The sequence below is a fragment of the Trematomus bernacchii genome, unplaced genomic scaffold (assembly GCF_902827165.1).
Source record: "Trematomus bernacchii unplaced genomic scaffold, fTreBer1.1, whole genome shotgun sequence".
NCBI classification, from domain to species: Eukaryota; Metazoa; Chordata; class Actinopteri; order Perciformes; family Nototheniidae; genus Trematomus; species Trematomus bernacchii.
Genome location: NW_022987668.1, coordinates 1,691,733 through 1,714,586, shown reverse-complemented (window position 1 = coordinate 1,714,586; position 22,854 = coordinate 1,691,733). Strand labels below are relative to the sequence as shown.

Genomic DNA, 22,854 nt, shown 5'->3' with positions numbered 1-22,854 from the left:
GTGGAACAGGCTAGCAAGTGTGCAGGTGTGCGTCATATGAGAGGCCCCGCCTTACATCTTCCGCCACAGATTTGGGGAAATTGGTCCGTGCGCAAAGCATTGTGGGGATTTTAAGACCGCGAAGTCTATTCATGTGCAGACTCGATATTTCTCCAAACGGAGTACGCCGGGCTCGGTAGATTTCCAAGTATACTAGAGATTGGAACAGTACTTCGGCGGCACTCGATGACGTAGTATGCTTGAAATAGTGGCTCTGAAGCAGCTTTACTCGCGATTGAGAAACACCCCCAGTCTCTGATAGTGTTACGTTATTATGAGAGTGCTCTGTTTGATTCTGAAATTGTATATATTTATATAAATATATACATGTGTGTGTGTGTGTCCGCATCTGTAGCCTGTTATTGTCTCATTATACCGCACTGTGAACAAATTAAAAGTAAATATATAAGTCGTCATGAACACAGTTCTGTCCATCAGACAGAGGGCTGCTGTGCCTCCTGTCATCATTAATGGACGTCTCTTTAAAATGACCGCTCAGAGGAGAGGAGTTCTCATTTCTCTAACCGCCTGCTGCTTCCCCTCCTCTCTCCTCGGCTCCTCCGCTCGCATCTCCTGTGGGCGGGACTAAGTCTCGAGGATAGGAGTCGAGGAGGGGAGTCGAGGAGGGACATTTGATGAAATGAGAACGGGCCCGGGCTGCGGTGGTTTGTTGATACATGTCGTCTTCTTCTGTTTGCTTTAATCGAGGCTACGTAGTTATGCAGCGCCCCCATCGGCAGTAAATGGAAGTTCTACAAAATATCCCGTTTAGTGCAATTATTTCACAAGTTTAGTTATATACACAGCTCGGAAAAATGACCGCGGTCCGGACCTCGGTGACCTCAATGGTGGATACGGCCCTGGTGGTACAGTGTGAAGTGCGTGTTGTACAGTGCGTAGATGCGGCGGACAGACCTCAGTTGGTTTGGTGTCCTATGCTTACTTTTAATACTTGTAAATAAAACTAATAATTTCAATTCCCCATTTCAGCGACCAGAGAGGGGTGGGGGGATATATCCAGTCTCTGATTGTGTTACGTTATTATGAGAGTGCTCTCATACTTGTTTGATTCTGAAATTGTATATATTTATATAAATATGTGTGTCCGCATCTGTAGCCTGTTATTGTCTCATTATACCGCACTGTCAATGAATTAAAAGTGCTGCTGTGCCTCCTGTCATCATTAACGGACGTCTCTTTAAAATGACCGCTCAGAGGAGAGGAGTTCTCATTTCTCTAACCGCCTGCTGCTTCCCCTCCCCTCTCCTCGGTTCCCCTCCTCGACTCCTCCGCTCGCATCTCCTGTGGGCGGGATAGGAGTCGAGGAGGGGAAATTAAGAGTATTGAGAAGCCTTCATAGTATAAAGGTGGATAACATGGAACAAATAGGAGCTTAATTGTCTTCTGAATTCTTTATCATACAATTCACCTAAAAACAAATCTGTTAGTTTTTTTTTTTATGTTTAAGACTATTTGGTTCAATGTTTGTAGTCAGTGTGACAAATAACTAACTTTAAGAGGTGAGGAATCAAAATGATACATAAAGTGTGGATAAGTTTAATATTTCCATTCACAGTATTGACTCAATATATATATTTGTTTTAAAAAGGTATCAAAACCATCATTTGGTCTTTTGAGCAAAATTATATACATTGTTTTGACTAACATTAAACATCCAATCAAATCATTTTGTTTACATTTTTCTATCACAAAATGGCTTCTGAAAAGTGTTATCTCCTTTCTCAGCAGAAATGAGCTTCCATGATTATAAAACACAAAGGTGTAATCTATAAAACCAAAAAAAGTGATGAATACTTTTAATTATATAAAATGTCTTGATATCACGATTTTAAGCTACGTAACAAGTACAAATATTATAGTTTTCTGTGTCAATTTCCTTTCAAGTTAGGTTTTTCTATTACCAAGAACACGTTCTGTTACGTTTCGCACTTCTTGAAATGCATTCTTGGCGACTGTTCCTCCTCCTCGTTGTTGTCCTGGTAGAAAATGAGCCTCAGAGTAAAAACAACACAAAAACAGGAATAATGTTGTGTACTAAAATAAGGTTATTTACTTAAAAATCGTTACATTGGACAGACTGTATACAGAGTTTTTCATTTCTTGGTAAACTCATAAGGCACCGAACCAGATGCTGAACAAAACAACACCAAAACAACAAAAACATTACAGCTTTACATATTAGGGATTATTTCTATACGGGGAGTTTCCTTGCATATTTGTTACAGAGAAAACACTAAAGTTACTGCTCTTAAATATGAACTGTAAGCTTCATTCACATACACACACTCTCACACTATCTCTCTCACACACACACACACACACACTATCTCTCTCACACACGTTCACATACACATACGTCGTTCTGCTGCCGAGGAGATTTCTGTGTCGACATCCCGATAAACCAGATAAAACATTTGAAATATTTTGTTTTGATTCCCTGTTTCCAGTCTTTGTGCTAAGCTAGGCTAAACACATTCCCAAATATTCTTAAAGGGGACGTTATTTCCCAAAAAGCAGCCCAATTGAATGACTCTTGATGTATTGTAGAACGATGGAATCTTATTTTTAAATCAGAGTGGGAGGAGCCAACATGAATCTATGCAAATCTGTTTAATTTGGTTGGTTGGACAGCAGGATAACGGAAAAACTTCTAACCAGATTTTCATAAAACTTGCTGGAAAGGTGCAGAATCGTCCGAGGAAGAACCCATTACAATTTGGCCCTATATGTTCACCTATGAAATGCACCATTATGTTGACAAAAATGACAAATGTCGCCCTATTTGGCCAGGGGCAGCACTGGATGTATGTAATATAGGTCTAGCTGTTATTTAACTTGTCTAGTGTGGAAAATATTTACATTATAACTTCAAATCAAATGGATTTAAGAATTGTTTAAATGCCTAACATAATCCTCATGAACCCTGGTATACGGGTCCTTTTGGCTCCGCCCACTCAGGTTAAACTCAACCAATCAGGTATCTCGACAGACAGACAGACGAACAGGAAGTGGACAAACAGGACGGTAGACGTCTCCTGGAGTCGGCTGGACGTCAACACCACTGCAGCATAGTGTTCTGATATTTTAACTTTAAACCCTCTCACGAGTAGGCATGGCATCTAATTATAACACTTATTTACACATTTTAATTCACATATTATAATAGTACCTTTTTTTTCTTACTTATAATTAACTCTACTTTCTTAAGAGTGGAGATATATTTCAATATGGCAGGAGAACTCAGTCCTGAAGAGAAAATAACAAAACAAAAAATTGGCATTTGTTTAAACAGGCAGAGGAAGGCAACGCAGGTCCTTAAAAAAAAAAATCTGTTCATTTACGAGCATCGTTTCCCCCTCCGTTGAAATTATCTTTATCGTCTCGTTTTGCTTTCACGGAAAGCGTCAAACCGGCAGAGAGGAGGGACTCCATGTTTGTTTCTGAAGGAGGAGGAGGATGAGGAAGAGGAAGGACTCCATGTTTGTTTTTGCGCTGTGTCTCTATTCTGATACCTTAGTTCAATGCCATGTGGTAAACTGTACACACTTTGTATTTTGTGAATTTCGACCCAGTAGCATTGTCTCAAATCCTGGAAGTCACACAATTGCTGTTTGCTTGTGAAGCGAAAAGATCGAACAGATCTGAGAAATATCTGAAAAGTCTGTTATAATGCATTTGGAAAAACGCCCGAAAAATTCATAGTAAAAAAATGTCCAATGTTTTGAAATGCTTTCTCACATTCATGTTATTTTTCACAAATTATTTCAGACATTCCTGTTCAGCGGAGACCGTCCTTTTCAATCAGTTCACAGCAGCAATGACATGACTTGACGCTTTCTGGTCAAAGTTCCCAAAAAACAAAGTGGCCGTTTCTCAATGTCGAGTAAAGCTGCTCCAGAGCCACTATTTCAAGCATACTACGTCATCGAGTGGCGATACCACATGGCAGTGTACCACATGGCAGTGTACCACATGGCAGTGTACCACATGACAGTGTACCACATGGCAGTGTACCACATGGCAGGTAACACATGGATAAGAAAAGTATCCGAAATGACACACGGCACATTTTAGTTTCCAGACACAGTGACGATGGAGGAGGAGGAGGAGACACAGAGTTCAGCCCTGAAATGGGTCCATTATTATTATCTCTCTCCTCCTCCTGATGAAGAGGGAGGCGCTGATAGAGGACGAGGATGAGGAAGAGGGCGGTCAGATCTTGATGTCCTGCGACTCCACCATCTTGGAGAGCGTCTTCTTCACTCGGAGGATTGTGAGGCGGGATGCCGGGTTCGGAGCCCAGCACTCGGACATCAGCTTCAGCATCGCCCGCAGACACTAAGGGGACACACACACACACACAAAAATGTATTATTATCATTACTTCTTAGGTATTCATTAATTAAATTAATTAGTCTTGGAAGAATATCTGATGTATGTGAAAAAGTATCCGGAAAAGGTCTTAAAAGTGTATAAATTATGTAAAATAATCTGTGAAAAATATCCCCAGAAATTCACGAGAAATGTTTAATAAATAACTTATCCTTAAATATGTAAAAAAATCTTTATGTGAAAATAAATAGTGAAAATATTATATCAAATATATCAAATTTACTGGGGGAAAAAATAAGATGAATATCCAGAAGATGTAATATGTGAAAAATATTCCAAAAAGTTGTTTATGAATATATTTTAGAAATCATTTTACAATGTCCAAAGCAAAGTCTCACCTCGTCACTGTTCCAGCGGTTGGACAGGGTCGGCCGGACTCCTTTCACACACACGACTTCCAGCATGTCTTCATACGACGGGTCGGAGGGAACCATCTCATAGTACGGGGGCTGGTAGTCCTCCACGATACCTGAGCGGAGAGAGAGAGAGAGAGAGAGAGAGAGAGAGAGAGAGAGAGAGAGAGAGAGAGAGAGAGAGAGAGAGAGAGAGAGAGACAGAGAGAGAGAGAGACTCTGCCATCAGCTTGGATTTGATCAAATATGAGATATTTGTACATTATTTTGGTAAAGATATCCTTATTGACCTGCAGTAACACTTTCTCTCCAGCAGATGGAGCCACTTAATTACATTTAAGCATGAGAGACTTCTTTTCAGTGCTGATTTGATAAGATAGGAAACAGCTGATGTTTGCTGAGAACGATGCTTTTCTTTATCATATGAAAAACCTTTAAATATTATATTTACGATGAAGAAAAACAGCAAACGTATGGCCATTTAGCTTTAACAAACGATAACAATTAAGAAATCATAATAGCTGTGTGTTGCAATACATCAGTTCGTGTGTGTGTGTGTCTGTCTGTCTGTGTGTGTGGGTGCGTGTGTGTGTCTGTACGTCTGTGTGTGTGTCAGTACGTCTGTGTGTCAGTACGTGTGTGTGTGTGTCTGCGTGTGTGTGTGTGCGTGTGCGTGTGCGTACCTCCGGTGTTGCAGCGCCGGGCCATCTCCCAGATGATGAGGCCGTAGCTGTACATGTCGGCCATGATGTACGCCTGGAAGTGGTTCTTGTTGAGCGTCTCGTCCAGAACCTCCGGCGCCATGTAGCGCCGCGTGCCGACCCGCGTGCTGAGCGGCACGTCCACCTCGTTAGTGTCGCTATGGCAACAATAACGAGAGAGATAGAGAGCAGTCAGTCACATGCTAAGGAAACACTGTACTTCACATATATACAACAAATTCACTTTTAAACAATATTATATATACACACAATAAAGCAGATTGTTTGGTTTACTGCATATGGTTTAACCTGTGGACCACTCTATGTATTGGTTTTATTTCATATTGTTTTATTTGATGTTATTCTATTCTAAAATGGAGGAGCTTTCACAAAACCCCAACTTTTCCGTCAGATAAACTGAATATTCAGATTTGACTTTTAGGAGAAATATACAACGACAAATTAGAGGGATAGGAAGTAAAAAGGAAATAAATGTTTGCAACGGGAATAATTTGTGAGAAAATCAAAACACCTGGGATTAAAACTGTATTTATTTAGGATAAAAATACAAAGGTTATTTAATATTAAAATCACAAAGAATCTAAATAACTTGCTAAGATAAAATTCACAACTTTACTTTTCCTCAAGGCCTAATAATAACATCAAATAAATAAGTAAAAACAACAACAAGATCATAATAATTAGGGATGCTCCGATCAGGAATTTTGGGGCCGATCGCCAGAATCAGTATCGGCCGATACCGATCGCCGATCGAGTGGGCGGGGCCTATGGGGATCTTCCATTTAAAGTGATGTTTAAAACTCAGTTAATGAGGCTCATTCACTGGCGCTTCCACAAACAACATAATTATTACATTCAAATGAAGTACATTAACTTTGGATAATAACACGGGAGAAATTAGCGCCTGTCTGTCTGTCCGTCTGTCTGTCCGTCTGCTTGCTTCACACACGTTGCATACCGCTATTTTACTGTCTTTTTCGGACACCTTAAAATACTGCCAGACCGGTGAAGCCATTTTGGAAAAGTGTCATGTATTTTACGTCATGTGATCGGCTCTCCTGATCGGCATTTATAGAGAGCACCGATCGGAGCATCCCTAATAATAATACATTGTATTTGTAAAGCACCTTTCATTGCTAAAAGTAATCCCAAAGTGCTACAAGAGAAGTAATATACATTTTAAAAAAGAAACACAAGATAACCATTATAGTTTTCACAAATGTAAAAACAAAGTGCAACAGTTTCCGTACCTGTTGAACTTGACGGCAAGGCCGAGGTCAGCGATGCAGCAGGCTCCGTTCTTCTTGATCAGGATGTTCTTGCTCTTCAGGTCTCGGTGAGCGATGGCGGGCTTCCCCTGCGTGCCGTAGATCTCCGTGTGCAGGTGGCATAGGCCGCAGGCGGCAGAGTACGCCAGGCGGAGCAGCGTCTGCGTGTCCAACGTGCTGTGCTTCAGGAAGTCGTACAGAGAGCCGTTCTCGTGGTAGTCCGTGATGAGGAAGAGCTGCGTGAAGGCGCCCGTGCCTTTAATGTCGGCCGCGATGAAGCCTGCAAGACGGAGAGAAGGGTTCGAGGGTTAAAAACACGTGACATGAGGAAACGTGAAAATGAACTGTTTATATGAGACGAATTATTGTATATTAAAAGGTCCCCTATTATACTGTTTTTCATCAATATATCACAGGTCTCAGATATATACAGAACCTGTCTCTGATTGGCTGAAACACCAAACAGACCATTGCAGCATCCCATAATCCCCTCAGCCCAGGACAAAAAGAGAGAGAATCTTTTTTTCCTGAAACTTTCAGAGTCTCTTTCCACAGAGGGGACACATGTTGATGTAGAAGAGACATGAAGAAGAGGGAACACATGTTGATGTAGAAGAGACATGAAGAGGGAACACATGTTGATGTAGAAGAGACATGAAGAAGAGGGGACACATGTTGATGTAGAAGAGACATGAAGAAGAGGGGACACATGTTGATGTAGAAGAGACATGAAGAAGAGGGAACACATGTTGATGTAGAAGAGACATGAAGAAGAGGGGACACGTGTTGATGTAGAAGAGACATGAAGAAGAGGGGACACATGTTGATGTAGAAGAGACATGAAGAAGAGGGGACACGTGTTGATGTAGAAGAGACATGTAGAAGTGGATTTTGCATAATAGGTGACCTTTAAATAACTTGGTCGGATACTGTGTTCTACTTTGTATAGCCTCGAAAGACCCCGTGTGTGTGTGTGTGTGTGTGTGTGTGTGTGTGTGTGTGTGTGTGTGTGTGTGTGTGTGTGTGTGTGTGTGTGTGTGTGTGTGTGTGTGTGTGTGTGTGTGTGTGTGTGTGTGTGTGTGTGTGTGTGTGTGTGTGTGTGTGTGTGTGTGTGTGTGTATACCGAGGATGTTTTCGTGTCTCATGAGCACCGTCTGGTAGATCTCCGTCTCCCTGAACCAGCTGGCCTCCTCCCGGGTGAAGAACACTTTGACGGCCACTTTCTCTCCCCTCCAGCGGCCGAGCCACACCTCTCCGTACCGCCCCTTCCCGATCTGACGCACCATCTGGATCTGCTTCGCTATCGTCCGCTGCACCTATTATTAATATTCAAAAGATTCAAAGGTTTTATTGTCATATGCACAAAGCTACAGTGTAGAAATGGCAATGCAATTCTTCTGACCTGAGCTCCTCCAACAATGCAATATATAATAAAACACAAAATAAAAAGTAGTGCAACACGTCTATATACATGTCAATAGAATATGAAATTAAATAATGTAAGAGGATAATAGACATTTTACTGTGTGTGTGTGTGTCAGTGTGTGTGTGTGTCAGTGTGTGTGTGTCAGTGTGTGTGTGAGAGTGCGTGTGTGTTTCTTTGTGTGTGTGTCTTTCTGTACATCAGTGTCTGTGTGTGTGTGTGTGTGTGTGTGTGTGTGTCAGCGTGTGTTTCTTTTAAAAAGTGTTTCTGCTGTACCACAGTAGTCTTTTAGATGTATTACATGTATAATGTATGTAAGAATATGAGTGAATATATAGAAATGTGTGTTGGTGCAGTGCTGCCTCCCTACCAGCAGGGGGAGCCCCGAGCCACTGCCCGAGCTCTGTGATTGGTGAATGAGGTCTTTGAGCGACTCTCCAACCGGGATGAAGACTTCCTGCTCCAGATCTTTGTGGTACCGCTGACGCTCACTCTGCCACTTGTACCTGAAACACAGAAACACATCTCTAAATACACATTTCCACCTTAATTGAATCATTAGGGAGATATGTTGAGAGTTGAAAGTCATGACAAGCAAACAGTGAGTTGTTTTCTGTATGGAGTTAATCAAGGGTACAAATATATCGTTAAATCATTATGGAGATATGTTGAACGTTTAAAGTCATTCTTTCTCAGGACTGTCAAGCAAACCGTGAGTAAAATGGTTGTTTTCTGGATGGTTTTTAGTAGATCAAGGGTAGGCTAAGATCCCGTTGTAGCTGCTTCATCCACATTTAACAGAACATCATCTAGTTATAAATACCGCAGCAACTTTATGTTAGTACCATAGACACTCATGTACACAAATACATGTATACACATACATTTCCCCTCATACTCTAGGCCACATGTGTCAAACTCAAGGCCCGGGGGCCAAATCAGGCCCTTGGTGGATTTAATTTCGGCCCGCAGGATAATTTCTAATTACTATTAGATCTGGCCCGTCGGTATATTGCACGCACACCTTCACTCCATCCTGAGGGTTTCCTCCGCTCAGAGCCTGACCCCAAACATTGATGACCTTGCACCCAAGATGAGATGCCAAGTATCTGGCTTGAACTAGCATCACAGAGCAGCACACTGAGTTTACATGGATGTTTCCTTCTGCACTTTCTTTCTCACGACAACAGGGCATGTTTGTTTTTTTCTTTGAGGGAAATAGTTTTTTTTAAGCTGTTGTTGGCCTGTGGAAAAATGTAATCATAAGAAATGAAAAGCTGCAGATAGCGCCATAGGGCATTGCGTTCCAAGAATGCAGGGTTGTTGGTTGTTCCTAGAGTCTCTAAAAGTACAATGGGAGCCAGAGGCTTTTCTTATCAAGCTCCACATTTGTGGAATCAGCTTCCAGTTTGTGTTCGGGCGGCAGACAGCCTATCCCTTTTTAAGAGTGCGCTTAAGACCTTCCTTTTTGATAAAGCTTATAGTTAGGGCTGATTAGATTCAGCCCCTAGTTTAGCTGCTATAGGCTTAGACTGTCGGGGGACACCTTACTTCTTCCTTCTCTCTGGCTGTACCTGTGTACTCTCATGTTCCGAATAACCCAGCTTCCCCCAAATGTCTTTTTGGTGTCTATCTACGCCGGGATCCTGAGTCGAGTCCTGAGTCCTGGATCATGAGTCCTGGATGGATATCCTCGTGGATTCATCTTCTTATTATAGACCCATGCATTTCCAAACATTTGGTCTACCTATGTTGTAAATGTATTATCTTTTCAATTTACACACGGCATCTATTGCACGTCTGTCCGTCCTGGGAGAGGGATCCCTCCTCTGTTGCTCTCCCTGAGGTTTCTCCCATTTCCCCTTTAAACTGTGGGGTTCTTCCTTTTTTGGAAGTTTTTCCTTGTACGATGTGAGGGTCTAAGGACAGAGGGTGTTGTATTGTCATACTGATATTCTGTACAAACTGTGAAGTCCACTGAGACAAATGTAACATTTGTGATATTGGGCTATATAAATAAACATTGATTGATTGGAAATGAATGCAACTGATTATTTAATGTTGTTTTTATAGGCAATAGTTTAAGCTTCGTTAGTTCCAGGTTTAATATGTGCAATAAGTTCATTTCAATACGTTTTGCAATAAACATTGAACCAGTCCGGCCCTCGACTAGTACCGATTTTTAAATTTTGTCCCACTGTGTATTTGAGTTTGACACCCCTGCTCTAGGCAGATAAGAGTTACTGCTTGTGTCTTTGCATGGACTTTAAATGTGAAAATGCCACATATTTCTGAGTGATTTAGGGGTGTGGTCCTACCGGTAGTAACAGACGACGGTGACACAGATGAGCGTGCAGCAGCAGACCGTCATGGAGATCAGGAACGCCAGCCAGTGGGGGCTGCCTTCTGGAAAACAATGAGACAGTGGAGGTTAAATCTACATGAGACACCTGAGTATGAACACCTGGAGGGGAGGATTCAATGCTTTTATTGTCATGTGTGCATAGCTACAGTGTAGTTATGACAATGCAAATCTTAGGTCACAGGCTCCTCCAACAGTGCAACACAATAACACAGATAAAATACATTTTTATTTTTAAAAGGAGGAGAGAGAGTGTTACCTGCGGGAGGCTGTGGGGGGAGGGTGGGCTGCAGGTCTCTGTTGCAGAGGTCCGTGTTGCAGCACTCGATCGTCCTCCGGGTCTGAGCGTTCGGAGAGTCCTGACAATAAAGAGAAATCAAATTACATTTACACTTTCTGACAAAATACGTATCCACATTTGGTTCTACTTTACTACTTTTAGACTTCAGCAGTTAAGCAGTTCTTACATTTTCACTGTATTTGTTTGTATATTTATCCATGTTGAACACATGTTTTATTTGTAATATTTTGTCAAATCATTTCATTTTTTCAATAATTGCTTTTATTTTCCCATGTTTTGGTTTCTCTTCCTGTGTTTATACAGATATTAACCCTGTTTGTTTTGCCACCCTTTCGTGTGTGTGTGTGTGTGTATCTGTGTATCTGTGTGTATGCGTACCTTGCACTGGAAGTGTGAGCCCTCATACTTCATGCAGCCCGAGGTGAGGATCGCCTCTCCGTGTTCGTCCTCTTCGATGATAGCAAAACACTGACCATTGGTCCTGAGAAGACACGCAACAAAAATCACTTTAGTTTCCTAACCTCACTTTAGTTTAGGTTTCAACCCCTCCTCAAACCTCACCAGACAGACTTTTCTATCGGTCTGATAGAAAAGTATATATATATATATATATATATATATATATATATATATATATATATCAGTCAGACATATACTAAATATTTCTAACACCACGTGTACTCGTTTTATTTCTCTGCCATTGTATTTGATATTTTAAATTGCATTTGGCTTTTCATGCAATAATGTAAAGCACTTTGAGCTGCATTTTATATAATCAGGGTATACACAGGAATCCTGAAGTCAAATGTAATACCTTTTAAGACCTTTTTTAAGACCCTTTCCATACATTTTAAGACCTCATCGCCACTTCGAGTTTTAACCGGTTACATTGGCTTTTTAAGACCCCGCGGACACCCTGATAATGCATTTTATATAGTAAGTCTGTCTGTCTCCCTGTTGAGTCTGTACTCACTGGCAGGTGTTGTTGGTGGCGTCCTCAGGACAGTGTCCCGAGCAGTAGCAGCTGAGGAACCGCGCGGCGTCCTCCGGAGAGATGGTGGAGTCCTCTCCGGGCCGCCGGGCCTCATGTTTCACCCCCGTGCCCTGCAGCACGTGGTCCGGGTTCTGACCTGCGGCTGCAAAGAGAAACAACATTTTATTAATATTATTAATAATAATAATAATAATAATAATTCATTTATTCATATATTTAGAGGCGCCTTTCAAAGCACCCAAGGACACCTTACAATTAATTAAATTAGGTTTAAGACAATACAAAAGTAGGGTAACGGGGGACATGTAGGGGAACGGGGGACATGTAGGGGAACGGGGGACATGTAGGGAAACAGGGGACATGTAGCAATACAGTGAGTTGGCTTCTTCTATAATAACATGGACTTCAGGACTTGTACTTGTCATAGAGTAATTTTAAGACCAAAGTTTTGCTAGATTTACTTCAACCTATGTTAAATGTTTCCTAAAGACTTCCTCATGCAGTCCTACTTTCATGTTGTTTATCTCCAGTCCTCCTTAACTCCCTCACCGCCTGCTTTCCTTCCCCTCGTGTTTCTTTTGCTCCACGTCTCTCCTCTCTTTTGAAGCTCACAGTAAAAACACTCGCTGTGCAGACGTGCAGGTGGTCATGTCTGGACTTGTTCTCCCTGCACAGCTACACTTTAAGCTGCCTGTCTATCTGTCTGCCTGTCTGTCTGTCTATCTGTCTGCCTGTCTGTCTGTCTGTCCGCCTGCCTGTCTATCTGTCTGCCTGTCTATCTGTCTATCTATCTGACTGCCTGCCTGTCTCTCTGTCTGTCTGCCTGCCTGTCTATCTGTCTGCCTGTCTCTCTGTCTGTCTGTCTGCCTGCCTGTCTGCCTGCCTGCCTGCCTGTCTATCTGTCCGTCTGCCTGCCTGTCTGCCTGCCTGCCTGCCTGTCTATCTGTCCGTCTGCCTGTCTGTCTGTCTGTCCGCCTGCCTGTCTGCCTGTCTATCTATCTGACTGCCTGCCTGTCTGTCTCTCTGTCTGTCTGTCTGCCTGCCTGTCTATCTGTCTGTCTGCCTGCCTGTCTCTCTGTCTGCCTGCCTGCCTGCCTGTCTCTCTGTCTGCCTGCCTGTCTCTCTATCTGTCTGCCTGTCTGTCTGCCTGTCTGTCTATCTGTCTGCCTGCCTGTCTGTCTGTCTATCTATCTGACTGCCTGCCTGTCTCTCTGTCTGTCTGCCTGCCTGTCTGTCTGTCTGTCCGCCTGCCTGTCTATCTGTCTGCCTGTCTGTCTGCCTGTCTGTCTGTCTATCTATCTGACTGCCTGCCTGTCTCTCTGTCTGTCTGCCTGCCTGCCTGCCTGTCTATCTGTCTGTCTGTCTGTCTATCTGACTGCCTGCCTGTCTGTCTGTCTGTCTGTCTGACTGCCTGCCTGCCTGTCTGTCTGTCTGTCTGTCTGCCTGCCTGTCTATCTGTCTATCTGACTGCCTGCCTGTCTGTCTGTCTGTCTGACTGCCTGCCTGCCTGTCTGTCTGTCTGTCTGCCTGCCTGTCTATCTGTCTGTCTGCCTGCCTGTCTATCTGTCTGTCTGCCTGTCTGCCTGCCTGCCTGTCTCTCTGTCTGTCTGCCTGCCTGCCTGCCTGTCTCTCTGTCTGTCTGTCTCTCTGTCTGCCTGCCTGTCTCTCTGTCTGTCTGTCTGTCTGTCTGTCTGTCTGTCTGTCTCTCTGCCTGTCTCTCTATCTATCTGTCTGTCTGCCTCTCTATCTATCTGTCTGTCTGCCTGTCTCTCTGTCTGTCTGCCTGTCTCTCTATCTATCTATCTGTCTGCCTGTCTGCGACTCATGTTTAACGTAGGGACAGAGGAAAAGAAAACCAAGTAGAAGAAACATTTCCTCGCAGCGACACTTAAAAAATCTGCCAAGTCTGGAAATGGCATCATCCCAGTCCAAACCAAAAAAGAAAACTCGCACACAGTTTCTCTAAGTCCCGCCTCCCTGTCAGGCTTACGGCTGTTCTGATTGGCCTACAGAATAAAGGTAATGAAAGGAGAAGCAGAATAATCTATAATGAAAATAATAGTAAGTGGAATTCCTAAACAAAAATTAGTGATTTTATTATTTGAACTTATTCAGGTTATATTATTATCTCTACCATTTTGACTACTTGTATTTCTCTGTCTTTTTTTAGTGGATCTTTTATACTTTCCTATAATTTATATCGCCTATTAGTCAGACAGATACTAATGATTTGTTATACCTTGTGTACTCTTTTTATTTCTCTGCCATTTTATTTGATATTTTATTCTTTTTTTGTTTTAAATTGCTTTTTATGCCATAATGTAAAGCACTTTGAGCTGCATTTGATATAATAATAATAATAATAATAATAATAATGGTCGGTCTAGTTGCTTTAAGAACAAAAGAAAAATTAAATAAATTAAAGAAAGTTTAAAGTAATTGTTTTTACATTTGTTCTAATTCTATGACAATTTATTTTGAAACTTCATTTGATTTTTTACTGCCATACTTTAAAAAGCACTTTAAAAGGGGACCTATCATGCAAAATGCACTTTTTGATGTCTTTTATACATCAATGTGTCCCCGGTGTGTCAGGGAACTCACGCAGCGTCAGAAAATAAAACCCTCTCTCTTTTCCTCCGTACCCAAATCTCTAAAAACGGGGCTGCAACGGAGCTGATCCAGATTTGCGTCCGATATGACGTAATATCTGAAATGTGGACCCACGGCCCTATCAGAAACGTTGCTATCAGAAACAATGCCCGACTGTTTTGGACGTAATATGGTTGGTGTTTACATTAGCATCGCTAACACTCAGAGCTAACCTGTACTGGAGAGCATGTGTGTGAAGAAGCAGGAAATAAAAAGGAACTCACCTTGTGGTATAACCGGCAAGAGAGAAAGCCTTTGAGCTCCATACTGTTTCAGAAACAATCCTTGATAATCCATGATATGGCGTTTCATCACGGCAGTATTTAGTTTAGACAGTAGCTGCCGGGTCCCGCATGAGCTCAGACCCCTCCTTTTTTTCTTTATCAATTCTTATATATTTTTAAGCTTTATACCCAGAATCAGCACTTTTGACACAGGAAGTGAAATAGAGGGATATGAGGCATGGCTAGAATGGGTGATCTGTTTGGTATTTTGAGCAAAACACTTCATCGACATGTTTTTTTTTTTTTTTATATATATCTGAGACCTATGCTATTGCCTAAAAATAGCATGATAGGTGACCTTTAAGTTGAGCTTTATGTTTAAAAAGGAGCTTTAAAATACTATTATTATTAGATAAACCAAAGAAAACTTGCAGTATACATGTTTTTATTGTTAAATATAAAACACGGTTGTGCTGAGGCTGGAAATGGCTGCTTGTGTTTCTGTCTCCGTCCACATGTGTGCTTAATTGTGCCGACAGTCAGAGTGGAGACTGAGGTCTGGCAGAGAGCATGCTGGGTAATCACACTCTTAAGGCACACAGCATCTAAAGAAATGTAAATCTTGTTTCATTTGAAATATCTGAATCACAACGTGGACGCTGAGTTTGTGTGGTCTGCAGACTCTCAGTTATCTGCTCTCTTGCAGAGAAACTTTACGACTTGGTTTTTAGTCAACGATGACTCACTGTCTGCAAATATGCAACTTATTAAAGATAATAAAACTGGTGGTGAAGACAAAATCAATACAGCTGAGAGAATCGATTAAAGGGAAGTAATAACAGGCAGCTATTTTGGTCGTGGCTTTTAAAAAACAGCTTTTCTTTGTCATACGTTTATTTTTGTAAAGTAGGTAGGTAGACTTTACAATGAATAGGGGGGGGAAAGTAAATGATTCATAATAATCCAGTCCTTAGTTTCAATTAATAACCACGTAAAAATATGATTTTCTATTTTTACTTAAGTTTTAATGTACATATAACAGTTTTTTTTGTTTTATCTTTACTTATTTCTTTCCTCATAATGCTGCAGCAACTACATTTCCCACTAAGGATTGGTTACGGTTTATATTATCTTAAAGGTCACCTATCATGCTATTTTTAGGCAATAGCATAGGTCTCAGATATATACAAATATATAAAAAACATGTCTATGAAGTGTTTTGCTCAAAATACCAAACGGATCACCCATTGTAGCCATGCCTCATATCCCTCTATTTCACTTCCTGTTTCTAAAAGTAATTTTGGGTATAAAGCTTTAAAAAAATAAAAGATTGATACAAATAAAACAGGAGGGGGCTGAGCTCATGCGGGACCCGGCAGCTACTGTCTAAACTAAATACTGCGGTGATGAAACGCCATATCATGGATTATCACGGATTGTTTCTGAAACAGTATGGAGCTCAAAGGCTTTCTCTCTTGCCGGTTATACCACAAGGTGAGTTCCTTTTTATTTCCTGCTTCTTCACACACATGCTCTCCAGTACAGGTTAGCTCTGAGTGTTAGCGATGCTAATGTAAACACCGACCATATTACGTCCAAAACAGTCGGGCATTGTTTCTGATAGCAACGTTTCTGATAGTGCCGTGGGTCCACATTTCAGATATTACGTCATATCGGACGCAAATCCGGATCAGCTCCGTTGTAGCCCCGTTTTTAGAGATTTGGGTACGGAGGAAAAGAGAGAGGGTTTTATTTTCTGACGCTGCGTGAGTTCCCTGACACACCGGGGACACATCTTTATGTATAAAATACATCAAATAGTGCATTTTGCATGATAGGTTCCCTTTAATTAAATCATGCATTGCTATTTTTTTTTATTTTTTTTTTTTAAATCGCATAATACTTTTTAAACTACGTATCTTTACCTTTCAGATGATGGCCAGTTTATACACTTTTTGGACGCTTAATACACTAAGAAACTAATCATTCAACCAATTAATATTCATTTTAAATCAACTGAAGACATCACTTGTTCACACATTTCTTGAGTCGATGTTTCCATGTTTTAGTTTTTGAATTTAAATGATCTGTCTTTATTTGAATCTTTTAATTTATTGGACTTATTTTGTATTCTTCCTACTGCTTTTATGTTTTTTAAAGCCATACTGTAAAGCACTTTGAGCTTCACTATATGAATTAAAAGGTGCTATAATTATACAAAACATTAAATATACTCAAGAGAACATACGATATAAACTGGGCTGTTAATATAACGGCTTTGACACAGGATAAGGTCATCAAGTAAAATATAAGAAAGAGAGTATGAAGGCAGGAATGTGGGTTAAAGCAGACTGGGGAGCGCTTGTTTTAGCTCCTGCTTTGTCCCAGTTTCTTAAAGTAGACGCTCAGTTTTGGATCAGTTTGCTCTGCAGACAGCTCTGAAAGCGACGCAACTTCTGGTCCAGGCTCTCGTCGTCCCACACCTAGACTACTGCAACTCCCTCCTGGCTGGTCTACCTGCATGTGCCATCCGACCTCTGCAGCTCATCCAGAATGCAGCGGCTCGTCAGGTCTTCAACCTTCCTAAATTCTCCCACACCACACCGCTCCTCCGCTCCCTTCACTGGCTTCCAGTAACTGCTAGAATCCACTTCAAGACACTGGTACTTGCGTACCATGCTATGAATGGATCTGGCCCTTCCTACATCCAGGACATGGTTAAACCATACACCCCAGCACGTGCACTCTGCTCTGCATCGGCCAAACGGCTCGCTGCACCCGCACTGCGAGGGGGACCCAAGTTCCCACCAGCAAAAACACGTTGGTTTGCTATCCTGGCTCCAAAATGGTGGAATGAGCTCCCCATTGACATCAGGACAGCAGAAAGCTTCCACATCTTCCGGCGCAGACTGAAAACTCATCTCTTTCGACTCCACTTCGAGTGATAGAATTACTAACAAAGCACTTATATACTAATAAAGGACTGGCTTATCTAAAGCTAGTTGAGTAGCACTTGAAATGTTTTGGCTCTATGAAACCTGATGTACTTATATGATTCTGTTTTCTTCAAGTTTGTATCTTCTTGGTCGAATGCACTTATTGTAAGTCGCTTTGGATAAAAGAGTCAGCTAAATGCAATGTAATGTAATGATCTCACGCAGAGAAACTTTACGACCCAGTGTTAGTCACCGTCTGCAAATATACTAAGAAATAACGATGGTAGGATTAAACACAATGGAAACCCACAACGTTATGAATGGATATTTAACATGCTAGACAAACAGCACTTGGGGTTAATGTGTAGTTGTGTACTAAAAAAAACTGTGGTGGAATCATGAAATATTTTAATTTGTTTAAGAAAAATGACCTCACATGGCAACAAATATTACTAAAGACTCTTAATATGCTGCTATTCTCTTTTTTATATTGTTATAAACTGAAAACCTGATGACTTCTGGGGGACATTTTCCTTTAAAAAGGTAACATATGGTGAGTAATTGATTTCTAAAGACTCACTTTTGAGGTGGTATTCCTACAAAATGTGTCTGAATTTAAACAAAAACCTTTGGTCATTTGAAATCAACAGCATCTCTGACGGGAAAAGATCAATCGTGGGGAAATAAACTCAAAGGGTTTCAAAGAGCGAATATGACTCCAGAGGGATTGACGGATATTTCCGCAGAACAATGGCTGTTTGGAGCGTTTAGCGCCGCTGACAGCTCGTTCAGCGCCATACAGGAAGTGGTTAATGTGCCGAGAGGAAGTGAGAGTGGCAACAATCAGTCCAACAGCTTCCTGCAGGAGGAGGTGGAGGGCAAAGATACAGCTGCTGGGCCTGGGAAACCCTCATTTAATGCTATTGATGGTCCATGTTTAAAGATTTTAGATTTTATAATTCCTCATTGATTTAATTGATTCAAGGCTTTTATTGTCATGTGTGCATAGCTATAGTGTAGTTATGAACAATGAAATTCTTAGGTCACAGGCTCCTCCAACAGTGCAACACAATACAACAGATAATAATTTATGTATTTAAATTGTAAATAATAAAAGACTAATTGATTATAAATGTAAGGGCTTTTTAGGGGGAAGGGATGAAGTCAACAGACGGAGGTGACGAGTGGAAAAAAGTTTGATAAGATGAAAGAAAGTCTTCACTTTTCCTTTCAAGATTAGTGCGTGTGTGTGTGTGTGTGTGTGTGTGTGTGTGTGTGTGTGTGTGTGTGGACGAGTTAGTCAATCACAGTCAGCACCGCCCTGCGCTTATCAGCCTGCTCTCTGTGTGTGTTTGAAGGTCATAAGGAGACATTTCTCATGTTCACAGCTGAACTTTTTGTGAATAATAACACATGCACACTAAGCTGTAAAAATCCTTGATAAAAGGGAGATTTATTCCCCGTTTAAGTCTCTTTCTTTGCAGTAAAAAGGCATTTTCACACCCACAAAATGGAGCCTGACAACTTGTTAACATGCAAAATGTTCAGTCCTTACTCGCTTGATTCTAAGAAGATTTTATTTTTAACACGAAATGAAGAAAGCCATTATCTTTCTTGTTTAAATCATCAATTTTTACTTTTCACTTTAGGTGATCATTTGCAAATCATACAGACAGTTTGCTTACTGTGTTGCTGGAAATGTTATTTCTTTAATAATTTTTTCACCGAATCATTGTTTCATCTGTAACAGTGTGAAACTTGTAGCAAGTAAAACAGAAAAAGATGTTAATAATGATATAAAACCAAGATAAAAAGCATCTCATCCCCAATAAATAAGATGAATGATTTAGAAATGAAGGAATGATCTGATCAAGATCGCTTCTCTACTTATTGTGTAGTGTAATTTTTTAGATTGTACTACGTTTCTTACAATGGACTTCAAAAACATAATGACAAGATAACTAAATATGCCAAATAAATATCAATAATTTCATTAAAATATTAAATTGCATTAGATAGTTAATTTGTTATCTCGTGTTCAGTTGCACTGTCCTAAAAAAACAACAATTAAAGTCAAGTTTAATCGACATAAGAAGCTAAAAAACTTCCCAAACTCTGATAATCTTTGTGAAAATGTCTCAGTATGAAATCAAAGTTATTTCAGAAACTTAGGCCCTAGCCACACGGAAACGAAGACGAACCAAAATCAAAAAAGTCTTCCGTCCACACGTAATAGGCACTAGAAACGTGTCCTTCCACACGAGACCGCTCGACCCGCTGGAGACGCTGTAGTACATATGCCGGGCCTGTAAGTGGCGCTGTACTTCCGCCACAAAATACACCAAAAGCAGCGAAGAAGACTTCCCGAGCATGGTTGCCATGGTTGCAACTGTTTATTCTCCGCGATGGATTTAGCAGCAGAGGTGGGGAGAGGCTTTTTCTCCCTCCCCGAGGCAAGCGTGTGCTCCTGCTGTAAATCTCCCCGGTAGTCCACCAGCAGATGAAAAACACCCACCTCTCCGCCTCTTCCAAGGGACGAGGGGACCGTGCGGCAGAGTTTCCGTTAGAATTTTTTTCCGCCGGTCAACATGTCCGTTAAAGTTTAAATCTTCCGGACAAAATCATAAAAGTGCCGGTCAAAGGTCTTCTTTGTTTTAAAGCTCAATAAATAACAAATGAATAACGACTCTATATAAGAATATAAGAATAATACACGGAGTCTCTCTTTTCCTCCCCCTCTCCCGACAGCCGGTCAGTATTTTCGTTATCAGGAAATGATCTTATAGGGCGTAATCACGGAGCCGTTTGGCCCCCCAGAGCGTTGCGCCCGCAGATCTACCCACCTTGGGACCCGTTATCGTTATCCGCGTTTCCCTGTCGGCCTCGTGTGGCCGAACCGTCTATAAGATAGAGAACTGTAGCGGATACGACCCGTTTCGTCACCGTGTGGCTAGGGCCTAAATCAAGCAGTGGAAAAGTCTCTGACTGTATTTGTCCTCTGTTTTGTTTCCACAGGTTCATGTTAAAGTCTCTCTTTTATCGGCCAATAGACGCGTAATCACAGCTTTAACAAAAGGGCTGTGATACAGATCTGTGTGCACAGGGAGGAGGGCGGTGATTACAGAGGAGGAACATAATTACTTTTCATGTTAAAGTGCTGCTTATCTCACTGAAAACAAGCTGCAGGGTTAATGAGTTACTCAGCGGATTACAAACAAGCGTTTATGATACATGTTCTGTTCTGCAGGAAAATCTTCACAAGTGAACAACACTTTAGGATTTATTTTAAAGTGTAAATGACGTTTAATGTCCCGACAACCTCTGTAGTACGATTTAACATCTTCTTAGCAACAGTCCTTTTTAAAAGAGCAAAAAACTCCCAAGAGAGGTCATTTTCTGATGTTTTTATACAATGTGAAATGAATTAAAATGTCTTACCGTCGGCTCTGAGGGTCAGCAGGAGCGCGGCGGCCATGACAGCCAGACAGAGCGATGGACCTGCCATCCTGCAGCAGAACCTGAGACTGAAGCTGGACCTGAACCGAAATCTGGAGTCTGGAGCTTTCTGAGATCTGATAACTCCAGATAAAAGTCTTTAATCCTCAGCGGGAGTTCAGGGAGGAGGAGGGATGATGGGAGATATCACAATATCAGGTCTTCTTCTGTCTCACTGGCTCTTTGGGTCCAAAACCCTAAAGAGGAAGAATAGGAAGATGCAAGGTAAGTGAACACATTAAAGCAAGTGGACCAGCATTCAGTATTTATAACAGTATAGATTTCCACCACCTAGTTTCCGTTCAACATAACCATCACTTCAGTCACATGCTTTTATCACATGGCAATACTTATGTTGATGTATAATGTTGTAATCATTTTTATGCTATGACGTTTGTATTTTGTTTTTGCTTTGTACAGCCCTTCGAGGCATTTCTTGTGATTTGGGGCTATAATACATTTTGATTTGATTTGATTTAGATCACTCACTTGTTAATAACATTACATAATTACAGATTTAAGTCAGGGATGGGCAATATTTTAATGTTATATCTTGATATTAGAATTGATATATTGTCTTACATTTTGAGTATCATGACTTTTGGCTCACTCTCTCCTCTTTGCATAGGTGCGCCTGATCTACATCCTCGAGTTGTAAACCCATCACTAAAATGAAAGCCAACCCCTCATTGGTTAGGTTAGGACCCCCACCCCCCCTCTTGTCTTCAGTGTGCCGTGACCTGTTGGCCCCTGAAGGCCCGACACTGGCCTCCGACGGTCCGACTAACTACCAAATTATTTGTCCCGGGATGTTCTGCAAATTGCCGGCGCTGGCCCTGATAACGGCATGTCGCAATTAGTAGGCGCCGAGAGGGATGGAGCGTGTGTGTGTGTGAGGGGGGAGGGGGGAATTAGTGGTGATGCGTGGCCGGTGTCCGTCACTTTTAATTTGCCCGAAGGGGACAAAGAGGTCCGACCTGTGACCCACTTTTCACACATCTCTGGCTGAAGAGGCCGAGAACAAAGTCTCCCACACACACACACACACACACACACTGTACATGAGTAAGTGTGCATGTGTGTATTATTGAAAGTGAATACGGGGGAGCGTATTGGGATGTGAGACAGGGAAAATGTGTGTATGAGTGTGCTTGTCTTGCCATCTTTGTGAGGACCAATTACCAGCTAAAATCCATATGAGGACATTTTGGTCCCAACTAATTTGAAAGGAATGTTAGAAGTTACAATCGAAGACAAACTGAACTAAGTATTGATTCATTAAATATAAACAACAAAATCTGTGTTAAAAACAGCAGGAGAGCGGGAAGTGGGAAGCAGGGCTTGGGAAAATAACGGAGCTAACAGCTAACGCTAACGGAGGTTCCAATTAAATGACAAATTATTCGTATTTGGCGAAAGTAAATAACGTTATCATGTTTTCAAATGTAATCCTGTAAAATGTAGTTTTTATATCAAAAGCAAATAATTAAATAAAAAGCATAACCCCTAAAGGCAAATGCTTATAATAATTTATTTGGTATCAAATTGGGTATCTGTTAAACTGCACAGGTATTAGTATCGACTGAATCTTTAGTTTTTAAGAGATCAGCACTACGTTTTTAAAGGCCATGTTAGTTTTGGGTTTCATAACAAAGGTGTGTGTGTTTTTTTT

The 22,854-nt window shown here is 41.3% G+C and overlaps 1 protein-coding gene across 2 annotated transcripts in view; it reads right to left on the bottom strand.

Moving 5' to 3' along the window:
• Window positions 1-1,839: 1,839 nt before the first annotated feature.
• LOC117487208 (bone morphogenetic protein receptor type-1A-like) overlaps window positions 1,840-22,854 on the bottom strand; it is a 50,441-nt gene continuing 29,426 nt past the window's right edge. The window contains exons 3-13 of one of the 2 annotated variants that reach the window (XM_034135878.1): window positions 21,126-21,379; window positions 11,855-12,017; window positions 11,260-11,362; window positions 10,840-10,939; window positions 10,537-10,624; window positions 8,589-8,724; window positions 7,919-8,111; window positions 6,778-7,075; window positions 5,489-5,664; window positions 4,791-4,921; window positions 1,840-4,398 (exon numbers count right to left, since the gene is read on the bottom strand). In XM_034135878.1, coding sequence (XP_033991769.1) covers window positions 4,273-4,398; window positions 4,791-4,921; window positions 5,489-5,664; window positions 6,778-7,075; window positions 7,919-8,111; window positions 8,589-8,724; window positions 10,537-10,624; window positions 10,840-10,939; window positions 11,260-11,362; window positions 11,855-12,017; window positions 21,126-21,192 — 1,581 coding nt within the window. In that variant the 5' untranslated portion in view covers window positions 21,193-21,379 and the 3' untranslated portion in view covers window positions 1,840-4,272. The remainder of the gene's footprint in view (window positions 4,399-4,790; window positions 4,922-5,488; window positions 5,665-6,777; window positions 7,076-7,918; window positions 8,112-8,588; window positions 8,725-10,536; window positions 10,625-10,839; window positions 10,940-11,259; window positions 11,363-11,854; window positions 12,018-21,125; window positions 21,380-22,854) is intronic. The other variant, XM_034135879.1, reaches the window with a different exon arrangement.